Raw genomic sequence first — 18,193 nt, forward strand, 5'->3', positions numbered from 1 at the left:
AGAGAGCTAGTTAAAACAACAACCTTGTTTCAAGTACTGAATAGCAGTTTCCAGTCAGCCTAGACCAGGGGTCTGCAACCTTTAAGACAAAAAGAGCCACTTGGACCCGTTTCCGAAGGAAAAAAACACTGGGAGCCGCAAACATGTGCGCCGCTGCCCTCCGATCTGACAGTGGGCGGGAAGGTGACATCGGGACGGTGCGTGACTAACACACGCACCGCCCCCATGCGACGTCACAGCCAGTACAGTGCCCGCCACAGTGGGGAGTGTCGGGGCGCACAATGCGCCTCCTCCCCTCGCTAGTATCTGCCCCGGAGCTGCAGCAAAGGTGTAAAAGAGCCACATGCGACTCTGGAGCCGTGGGTTGCAGACCCCTGGCCTAGACAACAATGAGTTAGAATCTCCATAGAGAACGAGAAGGTAATAAGTTAGATCAGTGGTTCCCAAAGTGGGGTTGGGATTACCTGGGTCCTGGGATTACCTGGCAGGACACTAAGAGCCAAGGGGGTGATAGGAACATGGGCCCCTATGCGCACATTGATCACCTATTTATGACCAGGCTAGAACTTAGTACAAAACCCCTCTCTAGCTTTGTATTTAAATTTTACTGTTTTTATCTCTTTCAAAGCTATTTACTTTGGTAATGTTTGTTTGTATTTACGCTTCTGAAATGTCACAAGTAACAAGAAAGCTAATTATTGGCAATAGCTACTGATTTTCTTTTAAATTAGCTTCTGTACATCTGCACTAGGTGATGTTTGTGAATGTTTGTTAAGTAGTTATCTATAACTATTTTACTATAATTTCCTTCACCCTTATGCTTTCATGAGTAAAAATGCCTAAAAATATTTTTCATGCAGTATTCTTTGCTGTGCATTCTTTTTCAACTACAATATTAGATCAGAGTATATATTTATTTGTGTGTGCATCAATCAATCACACACACACACACACACACACACACACACACACACTTGTGCCTGTAAGTTAGTTTTCCTGGGGAACTACAGCTATTAAAAAGTGTATTTTTTTAAAAAAAACTGAATATAGCTTATGTTGATGCTGACATCTTCAAATGGTATAGCTACAGTTCAATGTTTATTGACTGTGCCATGAAAATATTTAATCAAAAAGGAATGTAATGTGAATGTATTAATTTAACTGAACACTTAATTTGTCCTTTATGACTATTACTGCTACTGTGTTGAATTTTTATTGTGTTATTATCTTTCTTAGTGAGCCATGCAAACCACTATTCTGAATAATGCTACTTGTAGGGTAGGGGCATTGTTGATGATCTTATGGAACCAGGATGGTGGTGGCCCCAAAAGTATGGGAAGCACAGAGCTAGATGGACCAATAGCCCCACTTGGCATAAGGAGCTTCATATGTTCCTCTGCAATACTATAATCCCGCTATGATCCATGACATCAAACCTGTAACCTCCCTAATTTAGATGGCATATTATGAAACCTTTCTTTCCAACATGATTGGTTACTTCCTTTGGGAGAAGATCCCAGGTTAAGCTAACAAGCTTCCATGTCTATCTGATGCTTTAGAAATTATGAATGCCTTCATACTTGGACTTGTCCCCTCCCTCTTAATGATAATGAAACACACAGAGGAAGGGCTGTAGGTCAGTAGGCAGAGCATCGGCTTTGCATTCAAGAAGTCCCAGGGTCAATCCCTAGCATTGCCAGGTAGGACTGGGAATCTCCCATGCATGGAACCCTGGAGAGCCACAGCTAGTCAGGTGGTATACAGTGGTCTGACCATCTGACCTAGTATAAGGCAGCTTCTGATATTTCAAGAATAGGGATGGGGAGCATCAGTCCTAAACGTTACCTTCCACCCAGCAATTGCCCTGTTCGGTGCCCTTCTTGTGTGTTTTTGCCTGGCTGGAATATGTTCTTGAACTGTAATAATGTACTTTGCTTTCCTGGATAGATAGAGAGACAGGTGTGGGTAGGTGGTGGTCACATGTAGAAACCTCTGGCTTTCGCTGTCCAAAGGTAAACATCACACCTGTTGCTCCTCCCAGTTTTGCCTCTGGGCCCACCTATCGCTGACAAGCAGCCCCCATGAGATAATGTGGCTTTCAGGCTGAAAAATGCCCAACACTCCGGCCCTTCGAGAATGGACTCCAAAACTCCAGTCCCAGGGCTGAACCCATAAACCTGGCAAATCCCTCTTATGTCAGTATCCCTCCAACTCGTTTAGAGCTGCCTCCACTGAAAGAGTGCTCTGTGTTTTGTATGAAAACTCAAAGTCACAACTCATCTCTCAGCCCATTTCTACTCAAATGCAGCTTTCCCCGTGCCACCTTATTGATGAAAAGACCATCGATCATTGTCAAATGATGGTGTACCTAACAGATGCACGGGGAAGGTGTAGCTGGCTTAATAAGGTAAGGCAAACTTCTTCTTCTACAGCATCTCAAGTCCGTCTTTGGATCTGCACCTCTTCAAGTTCTCCCCATCACTTTCTGCTATTTGCTTCTTGCATCCACATAATCCCTGCTCTTAGTTCAACCACCCATCATCATTCACATCGTCCCCTTGGTCTTTTGCAATTGCAGCGTCTCCATACTAACACTGCTTTGTTCCAGCAGCCTGAGTCACCTCTTGCCACCGATTCTGCATGTCCATTTTAACCGCGTCCTTTTCCACTATATTTGTAACTTTTGATCTCTGTTATTAGTTTTTCTGTATTTGAATGATATTCTTAAAACTGCATGCTCCATGGCATGTTGTGTTGTTCTTAAGCTGTTCATGTTTCTCTGTGTCATGGTCCAGTTTTCTGCTCCATAACACATGAGAGGTAATATGCACATATTTAAACTTTAGCTTTCTAAGGAAATGTTTTTATTTTTCATTATATTTTTCATTATATTTTTCATTTCACTGAGTTTTCCAATGGCTGCTCATTATAACATATTACTTTGATATCTAGCATTGTTATTTATGTTCTTCTATATCCTCTTTGCAGGTTTCTGGAGTTAGGTTTTCTCAAATATAAGCTCTAACCTTCTTCCTCACACAGTTTTAAGACACGGTGATACCCAGGATTAATCTTCATTTTGTCACAGCAAGTCCTCATGTGATGGAATCAAAGTTCCTCAGTTGATAATTAGTTCAGTTGGGATTTGAATATTAATGTACTTAATTCCAGAACAATCTGCAGTCAAGGACTCAGCTATCCTTTGAAATTCGGACTTCTCCAAATTTTGTGATGTGGTTCGGCAACCAAGCAATATGTACAAAAATGTGTATATTGGGGCAACTGGGTATATAAATGCATATATTAGTGAAAATTACGAACAAGCATGCATTCAGGGTAACTGCTTACAAAAATATGTATATTAGGAAAAATGTCATTAAAATGCTGGTGATTTCTCATGAGGATTTTTTTTGGGGGGGGGAGGTAGGGAGTGAACTACTGCAGAAATGTAGAGAACTGAATTTAAGACTGAGAAACTGAAATTGGCAGATTTGGCAGATGCTAAAAAGGGAAATAATCCAAACTCACTTCTATATATTTTAATCATCTAATCCAAGAGAGGCAGTCGATGTTCTGAACTGGTGCCTGGGCATGGTAGCAGACTGGTGGAGGACTAAGAAACTCAATCCAGAAAAGATGGGGCACTGTTGGTGGGTGGTTAACAAAACACTGTTGGTGGTTGGGTTTTTTTGTTTAGTTTTGTTGGTGGGTGGTTCATCTGTACAATTTTGTGGTGTTCAATTTGCCATTGATGGAATTGCACACCTCCTAAAGAGGTAGGCTCATAGCTTGGGGATGCTCTTGGATCCAGAATTGTCACTTGAGCATCAGGTGTCCTTGGTAGCAAAGAGTGTCTTTCTTCAGCTTCAGGAGATTCACCAACTATGACCATGTTTGGACAGATATAACCTTGCAATAGGTATCCATGTTCTAGTAACCATGATGGGTGTATAGGTGATGGACCATGCAAGCAGGAGGTCAGTAGTCCCAATGGTCCAACCAGACAGGAAGTTTAGGCAAAGCAGGATCAGCACATTGGAGAAGGCTTTACGAGTGGGTTTTGTAACCATAGCTAGTGATCCTGCAGCTGAGGCAGAACATACGAGTTCTCTCAACAGTGTCCTGGTGCAAGTGCCAAATTTTATAGCCTGGGCTTCACCCCTCACCCCTGGATGGATAATTAAAAGGGCTAGTGCCTTCTTCTGTAGCTACTGGTTTCTTCTAGAATCCTGTGTCTCCCCTGTTCTTGTTACAGATAGGTAGCCGTGTTGGTCTGCCATAGTCAAAATAAAAAAATTCCTTCCAGTAGCACCTTAAAGACCAACTAAGTTAGTTCTTGGTATGAGCTTTCGTGTGCATGCATGTATCTGAAGAAGTGTGCATGCATGTATCTGAAGAAGTGTGCATGCACACGAAAGCTCATACCAAGAACTAACTTAGTTGGTCTTTAAGGTGCTACTGGAAGGAATTTTTTTATTTCTCCTGTTCTTGTTAGATTATAGCTCCCATCATCCCTGACCACTGTCTATGCTGCCTGTAGCTGATAGGTCAAACAACATCTGGAGGGTCACATGTTCCCCACCCTTGTTCAAAGCCATAGTGATGTCTTCTCATGGCTTCCCTGATCCTTCAAGGAAACTGTGGAGCAATCATAATAGATAATAACAGAGGTAGCTCTTTGGGTTTCAGGGCAGGTTATGATAACCATGGTTCTACCAGGGAAGACCAAGGAATGGATTTGTCTCCTTAGAAGTGCCATCAGTGTAGGACTCTACCGCTAAGGATTTCTGGTCTGTTTGGCTTATTGCAATTTATTATGTTTAGGGCTGCCCTTGGTCATATTACCAGCATATGTGGTATTTGTTTGTAATCTCTTGTTTATTTATATTTAATACCTTCAGCTGAAACTTAATGATGTTGTGCATTGCTGCTTTGGGGGTGTATATTTATGTGCGCAAGGGATTCATAGGTAATGCATGTGCAGCTGACCCACTGGACCTGCCCCTTCTCTTTCCTGTTGCAACCTATTTGTTCATCTATCTCTGGCTTGGATGGAGGGCCAGAGAGGGAGCAGTAGATGCTCCCGACTGCTTGCTTGCTACTCCTCTACCTGGCATGCAGACAGTTGGTAGAAAAGATGATTAGGAGGAGCAGGTGGTAATGTCAATGCTGAGGTAGACTTATTGTACCTGGGGGTGCCAAGGGACCTCCAAAATTTACATCAGGCATAGTGTGGATCGGGGTTGTGGACTGTGGCTACAGGAGCTGCCATGGTGAGCTCCTGAACTTTGACATTACCAGTACACTTCTCTTTGCAGGAGAGGTTGGCTATACCCTACCTCCATGTTGGAGGCAGCTATACCCATGACAGCTATACCCTACCTCCATGTTGGAGGCAGTTAGTCTCTGATTACCAGTTGCTAGGTATCACCGTGTTGTAGTTAGGTTCTGTTTGTGGGCTTCCCCTGGACATCTGGTTGGCCACCATGAGGACAGAGTGCTGGACCGGATGAGCCCTTGTTCTGATCAGCAGGCTCTTTTTATATTGTTTTTGTACAGAGGAAATACATACTTACAGTGGAAATGCATTCCATATATCTCTCAGGAAAGAGTAGAGTTGCTGGCAGAATTAGCTGATGGTCAGATTTTGACCATGTTGAGTTCTCTGTGTAGGTGTCAAGCCTTTATATTATTTCTTTATTGATAACTTTTCTGTGAATCTCTCTCCCAGAAATTTGGTATTGTTTTGCTTTTAAGGAATGTGTTCTCTTTTATCACTGAGAGGCAAGGTGAGGTGACCATCTCAGGAGGCAGGAGGCACAAGAGCAGCAGATCCCATTGTAGATCTTTATCTCCCCCCTCCCCTTGTTCCTGATGTAGATCTTCCCTCATACTTTCTTCCCTGACAGGGTGGTGGCACTATTTTGTGGTTCACCTCAGGTACCAAGGTGTCTTGGGCCAGCCCTGCTGAGAGGGTCGCAAAAAAAATTCCGGCCTCAGTGCAGATCAGGAGAGAGTTTTCTGCTGGCTTCTTGAGAGGGGAAAAAATGTATCTGCATTTTAATTGTACTTGTTGTATCTTTTCTTTTTGCACTGAATGTTAATTGATCTGAGGGCCATAATAAACAATTCTTCTTCCAGGAGTTAAAACCTTTGGTTTTAGAAGAAAATAAGGCCTTTGGTGGCCAATTACCCTAAAATTATTCACATAGTTTCATTTCAGCTAGGGCTTTTCCAGATTACCCCGTTTAGTGAGCATTTGCCCTGATTGGCTTGCCCAAATCTTATGCAGAGGTAAGATTATATCTGGTCTTTCCTGAGCATTTGTTCAGAATTGTTTGTAAGTAGGTTATATGACAATGACCATTTGTGCTGATTTGATTTTCGTTCACCCCACACATTTCAGTGCATTTTCCCATCAATTTCCAAACTGCAACACACACACTTAAAAATATTGTGAGTGTGCTAGACAAAGCTTTTTAATCTACTGTATTTTTCGCCCTATAGGACGCACCGGCCCATAGGACGCACCTAATTTTTTTTTGGGGGGGGGGGAAATAAAGTGGAAAAAATTATTCCCCCCCCCCCAGGCGCGGGGCTGGGGAAGCCTGAGCTTCCCCAGCCCCCAGAACATGCAGCTCTCCGCAAGCGTGGGAGCCCAGCGCCGGGCTCCCACAGCTTGCGGAGAGCTGTGCGAAGCTAAGCCTGGGTGCGCTGCGCCTCCCCGCTGTCCCCCGAGCTTGTGGGGCTGGCGGCGAGGAGAAGCACGCGTCTCCCTGCCGTCAGCCTCCAAATCACGTCGGGAGACAGCGGGATGGTGCGCTGCGCCTCCCCGCTGTCCCCCGAGCTTGCGGGGCTGGCGGTGGGGCTCTCCAGGCTTCAGCGAAAGCCTGTATTCACCCCATACGACGCACACACATTTCCCCTTCATTTTTGGAGGGGAAAAAGTGTGTCCTATAGGGTGAAAAATACAGTACTCTAAATGCTCACATCTAAAAGTTTTGGTGTGAGATTGAATCATTCCTGCAGAGTGACATTCTGGGGGCACCCTTATACCATTTTCTAGTCCCCTGTGACTTTTAAATTTTTCCATTTCATTCCTTTTAGTTGGGAAGGAGATGCAATGTTGCATATAACAGCCACAAGCAACAGCTTTCAGTTGTGTGACCCTTTTTTTTGGGGGGGGTGTTCCTGATTGCAGTAACCAACAGCCCTTGGTAGTTTTAGGGTGCAGCCTGCTTTCAGTCAACTGCAGTGTCTAGATAACATTGATGATAAGCAATAGCCAATCCAGCATCCATTTGCATGAGTGTTTCTTTGAATACAATCAAGCTGATCTGTAAAGTAAATAGAATGATTTTGCTGCTGGGTGACAGGGATTGATCATTATAACTTAAACTAGTAGAAATTATTGGTCCATTTTGCTGGCAGCAGAGAGGCAGAAAACTCACTTTATTTTTCATGACGTTTTGCAAAGCAGCTATACTGATCAATGTGACACTGGCAATCGGCAACTCGATGCCAGAATTATGGAAAAGTCCTGTGTCAATGACATAGCTCAGCAACAAAAGCTCAACAACTTTTGCGTCCGGAGTTTCACTTTTTGAAATATGGCAACCCTAAAATATGTGCTGTGATCATGTGGAGCTCAAAAACATGACTCTAGTTTTACTCTGTTTACTTGAATTTACAACTGTTTTACTCTATTGAAAGATAACATAGAGATACTGGAAGTAAATATTTTATAAAAAACAGAAAATACAAATGTCTTATTTCATTACTATGACTGTGATTGACTTTAAATTTTGTGCTACAGATTTATTATCGGCAGGGATCCATTTCGAATTCTTATGGACAGTTTCATGGTCGCATTCGAGCCGCCACCGGACTAGGAAATGCATCAATAACCATCTTAAACATGCAGGCATCGGATTCTGGTATTTATACCTGTGAAGTTTTCAACCCTGAAAACCCAAATACCCAGGGTGAAAAAACAATGTCTGTCAGCGTACTAGGTATTTATTTATTTCTTCTTCTTCTATGTACCATCCCTGTTGATTTTGTACACTATGTTGAATTTCAGACTCAGCGTTAACAGATCCTAACTGGAAAACTCCTGATCAGGGCTTCAGCCAGTTGTTCCCTGGCATTCCAGTCCCCTGGTTTTCATATTTCTTTTCCAGCTGATATATAGCATTCTAGGTGTATAGCATGTCTAGTTTTTGTTGGACTATTTTGGAGGCAGGGGCAGGTGAGTTCCTCCTATGGTTGCTCAAAGAATGATGTTTACCGGTAATTCTTTGAGTTTCTGGTTAATGCATGTGTTACTTTAAACCACAAGAGGGCACTGTTTGGATAGCAACCTAACTAACACTTGCTTGTAATCTTTGTTTTGTGTAAGTTAACTTCACCTTTAAAAGCTGAGCCATTTTGTTTGCTGCTCTCTCCCAGCAATATGTCTGTCACATTCTCTCTCTTATCTCCACGTATTCTGTAAATAGCTCCTGCATGAGTAAAGCCTTTGAACTCCAGAAATTTTAAGTCCTTATTCCAATACAATTCATCCAAACGGCAAGGTCTGCTAACACCTTGTAGTTCTGCAAACCTTGGGATTTTATCAAGCATGTTGTTACCTCTCACTTGTTTGTCAATTACCTTGTTTTGGCTCCATGTCTGTTGTCTGCTGTAATGAACTGAAACTGAAACCTGTGGCCCTGCAGATGTTGCTGAACTACAACTCCCAGCACCCCTGCATTGGCCATGCTAGCTGGGGCTGATGGAAGCTGATTTAAAGCCTGGGGGCCACATTATTTTCTAGGCAATCTTTTGGCTGCAAGAGGCACAGTCAACATGTTAGAACAACATGGTTCTAATGGGTGATCCATGGCTCTTTCACATGCATCTCCCCCCCCCCTGAATTTTTAAAACCTGCTCTGCTGACTCTTGATTGTTGCTACACTGTCAGTTTATGTGAGTCTTTTAAAGTGTTTTTACTGGGTGACTTTCATCATAAACGGCTTGGGATATTTTTTTACAGAGAAGTGCCTTATCATTATTGTTATATATTCTTACAAAGGAACTCAGTTCTCTTGAGTGCCAGCCATTATGTTAGGCAAAACAGCACCACCTAAATGGGGAAGAAATGTCAGCTGACTTGAAGGAACAAAGGTTTGCAGAAATAATATAAAAATCTTTAGTGACCCCCCTAAAACCCCATCCTAAAAGGTGGGGGTGATAGTAGCCCCCTGAAGCAGTGGAGGGTGGTTTCTCAGGGCAAATGGGGCACTGCCCCACCAATCTCAGTCTTAGCCAATCCTTGGCATCTGTCTAACTTCTTCATTACAGCCTCTCAGTCTCAGTGTTGCTCTTGCAGAACCCATCAAGGAGGAAGATGGGGACAAAACTAGACTTAGTTGGCCCTGCCTGTCACTGGCTCTGGCTCCTCCTATTGCTTGGGCTTCCTGCCTCCTGCCCTACCAGCTCCATATATGCAAATAAATCTATATTACCGCACAAGTGCTAAAGTAGTTTTTTTGGGGGAAATGCTGTTATATGCATATATATGATATATATTTTATATATATATATTATATATATATATATATATATATATATATATATATATATATATATATATAAGTCCTGTGTTTTTCTTTCGTACTGCTGAATTAATTTATTTTAATCCTAAATGTTTTGGTGATGTAAAACTTATAAAACATCTAATAAGTGATTTTATTTTATTTTAAATAAAGTTTTACTTCTCGCTGATAGTTCTAGAATAACTGGGACAGATCGTATTTATAACGATGCCACAGATTTCAGGGAGAACTTCACTGATCTGCCTTTTCTGCTGTTGTTTTCTAGTCCCCCCCTCCAAGCCTCACTGCGGCTTTGTTCAAGATAAGGAGGCTGAAATTGGCCACGCCATCACCCTTTTCTGCTTTTCTGAAACGGGGATGCCTGATCCTATATACCTCTGGCACAGAGTATCAGGAGATTCAGCCGTACAAGTGACAGGGAACTACAGTAAGTAGTATCTGTGTATTAAGTTATGTTGGCAGGACTGGCCCTCTTAACTTGGTTGTGCAGCAGTGCCTGCAAAGCAACAGCAACAGTTTCCATTGAGATCTGGCATGCATTGCAATATCTTGTGAGATTTTAGAGAGATCTCACTGGAAGCTGGTGCCACTTCATCACCAGTGGCAGAGCCTCTGTTCCTTCCGTTGCCTGAGGTGACTGCCTCACCCTGCCTTAGGGGTGGGCTGGCTCTGAGCATCAGAAATGGGAGAACTATAGCCTCTAGATCAGTGTTTCCCAACCGGTGTTCCGCGGCACACGAGTGTGCCGTGAGACATCGGCTGGTGTGCCGCGAGATGCCTGGAGGGAGGCGGGCGAGTCGGGCGGCGAGAGGCGGGGCGGCGGCGGCGAGGAGAGGCCGCGGCTCCTGCTGCTGCCTGGCGCTCCTCCTCGCAGCCGGCAGCGCTGCCTGGGCGCCTCCGCGCGACTCTGCCTCGCTGGGTTTGGTCTCCCAGCAGAGACGGGTCACACGCGCCCCTCCCTCCCTCCTTCAGCCTGCGCGGAGGGAGAGCCAGAGAGAGGCATCGCTCCTGCGCTCTGAGGCGGATTGAGCGCAGCTGAGAGGAGCTGCCGAGGGAAAAAACTTTCACTTTTGTGCGTCCCTCCCGGCGTGACGCTGCGCGCTGACGTCACGGGGCGGGGCTTTAATGGTGGTGTGCCGCGAGATTTTTTTTCAGTAAACAGGTGTGCCGTTGCCCAAAAACGTTTGGGAAACACTGCTCTAGATGTCGTAGGATTTCAGCTGCCATCATTGGGTCATGCTAAGCAGGGTTGATTTGGGCTAGATTCCAAGCACATCTGGAGGACCACATGTTCCCCATCCCTGATTTAGGCAATATGCAAAGCCTGATGTGGTGGCTTAAAGAGGACACCTGAAAAATACTGGTGGTTGCCCGAACTCTTGAGTAGCTAGAAGCTTTGGGTCATCTGGGATGAATAAAGCAGGGTGGCGCTGTGGTTTAAACCACTGAGCCTAGGGCTTGCCAATCGGAAGGTCGGCGGTTCGAATTCCTGCGATGGGGTGAGCTTCTGTTGCTCGGTCCCAGCTCCTGCCAACCTAGCAGTTTGAAAGCACTCAGTGCAAGTAGATAAATAGGTACTACCCCAGTGGGAAACGGCATTTCTGTGTGCTGCTCTGGTTTCGCCAGAAGCAGCTTAGTCATGCTGGCCACATGACCTGGAAGCTGTACGCCGGCTCCCTCGGCCAGTAAAGCTAGATGAGCGCCGCAACTCCAGAGTCGTTCATGACTCGACTTAACTGTCAGTGGTCCTTTACCTTTATTCTACACTGAAAGTAACCCTGATTATAGTCAGTGTCCAGCCTTTGCTTGAAAACCTCAGCAGAAGGACAGCTGTCACCCCTTTATGCAGAAGAGTCCCACTATTCACCTGCTTCAACAGCTAGGCACTCTTGCTTAACATTTTACCTTCCTGAAGTTGAAGCCCACAAAATATTATCCAGTGCCTCATTCACAAGGGAAAGTGCTGCTCCCTCTCTTCTAAATAACAAATCTTTAAATCCCTTTGGCAAGCATGGAAACTTCAAAAACTGCCTCTAGTCAAGAGCATTCCATCCAGTCTGGTAGAGAGGGTCCTTCCTCTTATGCAATCTGTCATAGGATACTGAGTCAGTCCTGTTGGCCAGCCTAGATTAGTGCTGCCTACACTGACCGGCAGTGGGTCTCTAGGATTTCAGACAGCGGATAATTCCCTGCCCCACCTGGAGGTGCTGGGGACTGAACAAGTGCCCTTATGCATACAATGCAGGTGCTCTACCACTGAGCTATGAGACACCTTATGAGACAGCTGACATGAATAGGGTGGCCACCCACAGTTCACCCCAAAAGGAAGAAAACCAAAAAGAAGAAGAGAGGGCACCGGTTTGCATAGGATGTGCACATGCTGATTTATATGCATAGATGCAAATTTAGAAAGAATGGCTATAATATAAAAACAAAACAAAACATCTCCCTCTAGTGGGGAAAACTGAGCTGCGGTTCCTTTCATGCCTCCTCTGTCTGTTGTCCAGAAGCTAACTCCCAGTGGGCCACTGCAGGGCCCCTCATGCTCTCCCTTCTTAGGGACTGGACAGCCATCCAAACAAATCTCTTTCCCTTAAAATCACTCCCACCTGTCATCTGGAATCACTGGGTGACACCAGCTGATAGGCACAGAGGCACACTTCAATCCTGCTGAGTCCTTCTTTGTCAGTGCATTCCCTGTGGGGGAATGCATTGGCAAATCAGACTCCTGCAGAGAGCTGTATTGAGTGGAGATCTGGTAAGCACAGAGTTCGGTACTGCATGGTGGTTCTTCACCAACAAATTCCCTGCAGACCCTTTTCTCCCAACCCACAGCCCGTGCTGATTTTGACAGGTGGGCAGGACCACTCACCTATCAGTCACTGGATGTCATCAGGACATCAGTTGATTGACAGGCAGCTGACCCCACCTTGAACTTACTTTCCCCGCTTCTTCCCTTTCCTTTGTGCATCATGCCTCTTGTGCACCTGAGGTTGTGCAGCTGAGGGCAGGGACCTTCTTATTAATGATTTCTGTAAGCTGCTCTAGCAGCCTTTTTGACTGAAGGGGGTAGGGGTGGGAATGTATAAATGTCTTAGGTAAACAAATTAAACCTCAACTTCTCTCTTGTTTTGTTACAGTTCCTCAAAGTGGTCGCTTGGTAATAGGAAACCTGACAAAGTTTGAAGAAGGCTACTACCGTTGCACAGCTATTAACTCTCTTGGAAACAGCACCTGCCATATCGACCTCACTACAAAACGTAAGTTTGCTATAGTTATGTCAACCTTTTCATTCTTTATATTTGGAATAGCTATTCAGTGAAATTCCCAGATATTAGCTGCTCCAGGATGTCTGGGGCTGACACAAGACCTGAGCTGAACAGGTGCTTTGCATGGTTTCAAGAACAACAGAACAGACACAGGAAAAGACACATTTAAAAGATGTGGTGCTACAGCCAGGGATGGCAAACTCAGGCATCTGCCAAGAATGCAAATCCCACTGACAAAAGCCTCCTGAACCTGCTGCACTGAACAGGCAGGCTTGCTGAGGGCGGGAGGGGGCCGTGGAGGGTTGCCCAGGGGCCCTCCAAAACCTTGAGCTGCCACTGGTGACACTGTTTCTCTCTGCTGAGCTGCTGAAAGAACATCAATTGCTGCTGACCTGAAAGGAAATGTGGAGTCAGAATCATTTCCAGCTTTTGTTAACCTACTCAAAACGTTCAGTTGCAAAAGAATAATAATAAAAAGGAACCATCCCAACACCAACAAAATTCCAGGCTGTGTTCCAGCTAGCTAGTCATAAACAGCAGGGAAGGTTAAATATGTTCTCCTAACCTTCCTGTTGAGGGGCCAGTGCCAGAAGGTGGTGAGGTGGGGCATCTGCTGGGGTCCCAAGATCAGGGCCTACTGCCCCAACAGCACCACCTTTCTCGCTTTGCAGGGAGCACACCTGAAGAAGGCGAGCATCGGCTTCTCAGTGTGCATTGGTTCTAATCTGTCAAGTTCATTCCATATATTAAATGAGTTGGCTTCCCTATTCTTTCAGATTCAGAAGGTGGCATTATTGTTGGAGCATTAATTGCAGCAATTCTGGCAGCTGCTCTGATTGGTGTAATTGTTTGGGTTGTAGCCACAAAGGAGAAAGAAAAGAAGAAAAAAGAGAAAGCTGCAATCAGTGAAATGCAGTAAGTTGGGCGTGGGGAACCTCAGCTTTGGGGGCTCAGCTTTGCAGCTCTCCAGGTTTCTCTGTCTGGCCCTTGTGGCTCCCCACTGGCCACGCTCCATTCCCATAGGCTCCGCTCCATGCTCTTCTCCAGTTCTTTTCCCTGGCTGAAATATTTATTTGAACTGTAGTAATGGTTCCTGCTTGCAGATATGTGTACAGAAACCTGACATATTTGTGGTTGGTATGAAGCCCACTATACAAAGGTTCAAAAAGAGTCATAACAACTGCTCCACCCACTGTTATTCTGGCCCCACCCACCATGGGCACACAACTTCCCTGGAACATTGCCCATGAGGGTATGTGTCCCTCAGGCTGAAAAGGGTTCCTCACACCTGCTGTAAAAAAAGGTAAAGGTAAAAGACCCCTGGACAGTTAAGTCCAGTCAAAGACGACTATGGGGTTGCGGCGCTCATCTCACTTCATGATGAGGGAGCCAGCGTTTGTCCACAGACAACTTTCCGGGTCATGTGGCCAGCAGGACTAAACCGCTTCTGGTGCAATGGAACATCGTGATGGAAGCCAGAGCGCACAGAAATGCCGTTTACCTTCCCACCACAGCAGAACCTATTTATCTACTTGCCCTGGCATCTTTCGAACTGCTAGGTTTGCAGAAGATGGGACAGAACAACGGGAGCAAACTCTGTGGATTCCAATCAGCGAGCCCAAGAGGCTCAGTGGTTTAGACCACAGCGCCACCCGCTGTAGTTGCTGCCTGCATGGGGTAGGTAGGGCATTGCTCTAAGTTTGCTTCAGACATGATGGGCTATATCCGCCGTCTGTCTGCTAGAACAAGGGCTCTTCTGCGAATAGACAGGTGAGTTCTAATGCTGTGCAACAGAGAAATCCAGCACAACAGCTGGGCTAGCAGAAACTTATTGTACAACAGGTTGCTGGTGACTTCATTGCACAATAGGCTTTGCAATCAGCTTTTGCATTCTGTTGCACTACAACATTCTGCTGAAGCAAAACATTTCACTTGCAGTATACACCAAGGTACTATAACTTAGCACTGTGTTGGACTCAACCCTATAATTGTGTCTTCTTATAGCCATTGTAGCTGTGCAGCTTGTTGAGTTGTTATCTTCAAAACCATGAACCATCTGAAAAATGTGATGGGGTTGGGGAATAAAGGAAAAGGGAGAACTATTCCTAGAGACACCTGTGCTTTAATTGATTTGGCTACTGCTTCTACTACTACTATTATTTATTTAATTGCTATACTGCCCTACACCCGAAGGTCTCAGGGCAGTTCACATAAAATATCAAATACATAAAATCATAACAAAACCAACAACCAAATAAAAAACAAAACCCAAAGGTACCTTCTCTGTTTTGCATGAAATTTCTGAATACTAATGCTCTTACTTTGTTGTCTTGCAGGACTGTGGCTCATAAAGAACCACTGAATGTTGCCTACGCTGCTGTGCCCAGCCAAGAAAGTGCCCCAGTGGCAGCTGTTCCACCAAGCAAAGAATCCAATGAGACCAGTGAATACAGCACCCCAGAGGAGCCTGAGGTTGCTGCCATGCCTGAGAATGCGACACAAGAAATGGAGCGCCAACCAGTTGCCTAAATTTTCCTCACAACGTTAAGGGAACCCAACAGCAACTTGTCCAGAAACAAAGTTATAAAAAGCACAACCATTTTAACCACTTCCCCCAGTGCAGCAAGGGATTCTACATGCAGGTCCCCTTTTGGATCAGGGCCTACATGCACAAAAGGCTGCTCAGCGTGTGACTCCCTTGGCTGTATATGAACATCCAGGACCCAGAACCATGCATGACAGCTTTGTCCCCTGGCCTGCATGCACACTGCTGCACAGTATCTATCTCACCTCGCCACCCCCTTCTCCTCCAGCAGGTTAGCAGTACTGGTCATCTTTTCAACTGGTGTGTAGGTTTCAGAATTGGAGCACAGGTCTTTAAGGAGTTAGAGACCCCATGCTTTCAAACAGCTAAAGAAAGGCAGGCACTATTCCTTTAGCAAACGTATCGCAAACGTTGCACCTATGCTCTTGAGGTCTTGCCTTGGTACCCACAAAACCTCTGACCTCTCCCCTTCACTGTCTTCTTGGTTATGAGGTGCTCAGGGTGGCCACCTTTCCCCCCTCCCCTTGGAAAAGTACACAGAGCTGAAGGAGGAAGTTGGAAGAGCAGCCCTCTTCTCCACTCCTTCAATCATCTCTATAGTACTTTCCAGGCTCAGATTAATTCTACTGAAGTGCCCAGAGTCTGGAGCCCATAGCACACACTTAAGAATGCAAGTGTACCCATGGCTTAAGGTTGGCAACCCCTACTTTTAAGATATATGTAAAAATCATATTTTTATAGCACTTACAATACTGTGCCGATACATTATTCTTTCATATTTTCCTTATTAAATGGGATGAGATGTTTTAGGCTCTAAAACAACTGTAGCTCTTCCACTGCTCACAGCTTAAGTTATTACTTAGAATAACTCTATCTGCCAAACTACATTTTTCATCCTACATAATAACTGCACTTACTATGGGGATGATCAAAAGCAGCTTGCATCCAGCTCTGTCTTGCAATGGGCCTTCTCAGTCCCAACTTTCCTAAAAGCAGCTCATTGAGCCTCCTCTTCCAATCAGAGGGAACTTCAGAAACATCCTCCTATGCAACAGCTTCTCTGAGAAAAACATCCTCATGGAAAGTTATGCATTGACAAGTATTATCATGTATACTTCTCCAGGCAGTTCTCTCTTGCTGTAAGAGTATATTGGACTACAGCATTTACACCCTGTGTACCCATGCATTCATGTATATTTCTTTGTTCCCATTTAAAACTGCTAAGGTTTCATTTTGTATCATAGCTCTCAACCAAATGTCCTTTAGAGGAAATGCTGGAGGACAATGAGGACTTGTTTCAAGTTAAGGGTATCTAAACTTAATGTCACCGCTGAATTTGCCTGCATCAATCCCGCCCCAGTTTTATATCTACCCCGCCCCTGCCAAGTGATGATAAATAGGCAAGGTAAAGATTGCTGATATGGTTTCTAAATATTGGATAGAGTTTAACACCGTGGAACATCTAGCTTGGGCTGTCTGATAAAATTATGGTGTTCAATTTGCACCCATGTAAACTTTTGAGGGATGCGGGTGGCGCTGTGGGTTAAACCACAGAGCCTAGGACTTGCCAATCAGAAGGTTGGTGGTTCGAATCCCCATGATGGGGTGAGCTCCCGTTGCTCGGTCCCTGCTGCTGCCAACCTAGCAGTTCGAAAGCACGTCAAAGTGCAAGTAGATAAATAGGTACCGCTCCGGCGGGAAGGTAAACGGCGTTTCTGTGTGCTGCTCTGGTTCGCCAGAAGCGGCTTTGTCATGCTGGCCACATGGCCCGGAAGCTGTACGCTGGCTCCCTCGGCCAATAAAGCAAGATGAGCGCCGCAACCCCAGAGTCGGTCACGACTGGACCTAATGGTCAGGGGTCCCTTTACCTTTTAAAAAAACTTTTAACATCTGTATCTTCACTGGGATGCTTAATAGTCAAGATGACAGGATGTCTTTTTCCTTTTATAACATGAATATAATTTTTGGATGAAGTATTTAGCTGTTTAGTTTAATTTTCCTTCTGTCTTGTACTGCAGTCTCTATACTCAAACAAATCTGTATTTTTCCTGTTACTTGCTTTTATAGAATATATTTGTTACCAATGAGTAATACACATTTGCTCTCCCACTCAACTGTGATCAGTGATGTAGGGTTACTCTTTCTATCAGGGTTGTGGGTTTGAGCCCCATGTTGGGCAAAAGATTCCTGCATTGCAGAGGGTTGGACTAGATGACCCTTGGGGTCCCTTTCCAATTCTACATGTGTAACAGGATGAGGGGTGAGAAAACTGCAGTGATTCTTTTGTTACTCCAAAACATAATAAACTTTTGTTGAAATCTACAACTCTACATTTCTTTTATAATGAAAGAAACACATCAGACAACCAAATGCCAAAGCTCCACATGCATGGGGTGGGTGTGGGTGGGTTCTCTCTACAAAATTACTTGAAAGTCTATTGATGCAATGCTGCTGTTCGTGACTCCAAAATACTGGGAGCAATGATGAGACCAGGGCTTATGAGAAAAAGTGATATATGCAAGCTCCAGCTGCATAACTTAAAAAAGGTATAGGAAAAGGCAACCTATAACAGAACACAGGAAGCAGCCTTATGCAAGGTCAGGCTATTTATCCATTTAGCAGAGGACTTTCTACGGGAGTGGTCTCTAACTGCTCAAGCACGGAAACCCCAATTTGCAACATGAAAACCCACCTCCAAGGGTCCATGTGTCTGGTGGGCCCAGCAATCAAAGGGTAAGGCTTATGGCCTGGAGTACAGCCAAAGAGGGAAGGGGCAGAGA

The 18,193-nt window shown here is 44.8% G+C and overlaps 1 protein-coding gene across 1 annotated transcript in view; it reads left to right on the forward strand.

The window, feature by feature from the left end:
• Positions 1 to 17,738, forward strand: part of VSIG1 (V-set and immunoglobulin domain containing 1) — a 28,080-nt gene extending 10,342 nt beyond the window's left edge. The window contains exons 4-9 of the mRNA XM_083484565.1: positions 2,309 to 2,407; positions 7,817 to 8,015; positions 9,865 to 10,026; positions 12,740 to 12,859; positions 13,645 to 13,783; positions 15,205 to 17,738. Of these exons, the coding sequence (XP_083340691.1) occupies positions 2,309 to 2,407; positions 7,817 to 8,015; positions 9,865 to 10,026; positions 12,740 to 12,859; positions 13,645 to 13,783; positions 15,205 to 15,397 (912 nt within the window). The 3' untranslated portion in view covers positions 15,398 to 17,738. The remainder of the gene's footprint in view (positions 1 to 2,308; positions 2,408 to 7,816; positions 8,016 to 9,864; positions 10,027 to 12,739; positions 12,860 to 13,644; positions 13,784 to 15,204) is intronic.
• The last annotated feature ends 455 nt before the right edge of the window (positions 17,739 to 18,193 follow it).

Source organism: Podarcis liolepis (genome assembly GCF_965112155.1).
Source record: "Podarcis liolepis genome assembly, chromosome: Z".
NCBI lineage: Eukaryota > Metazoa > Chordata > Lepidosauria > Squamata > Lacertidae > Podarcis > Podarcis liolepis.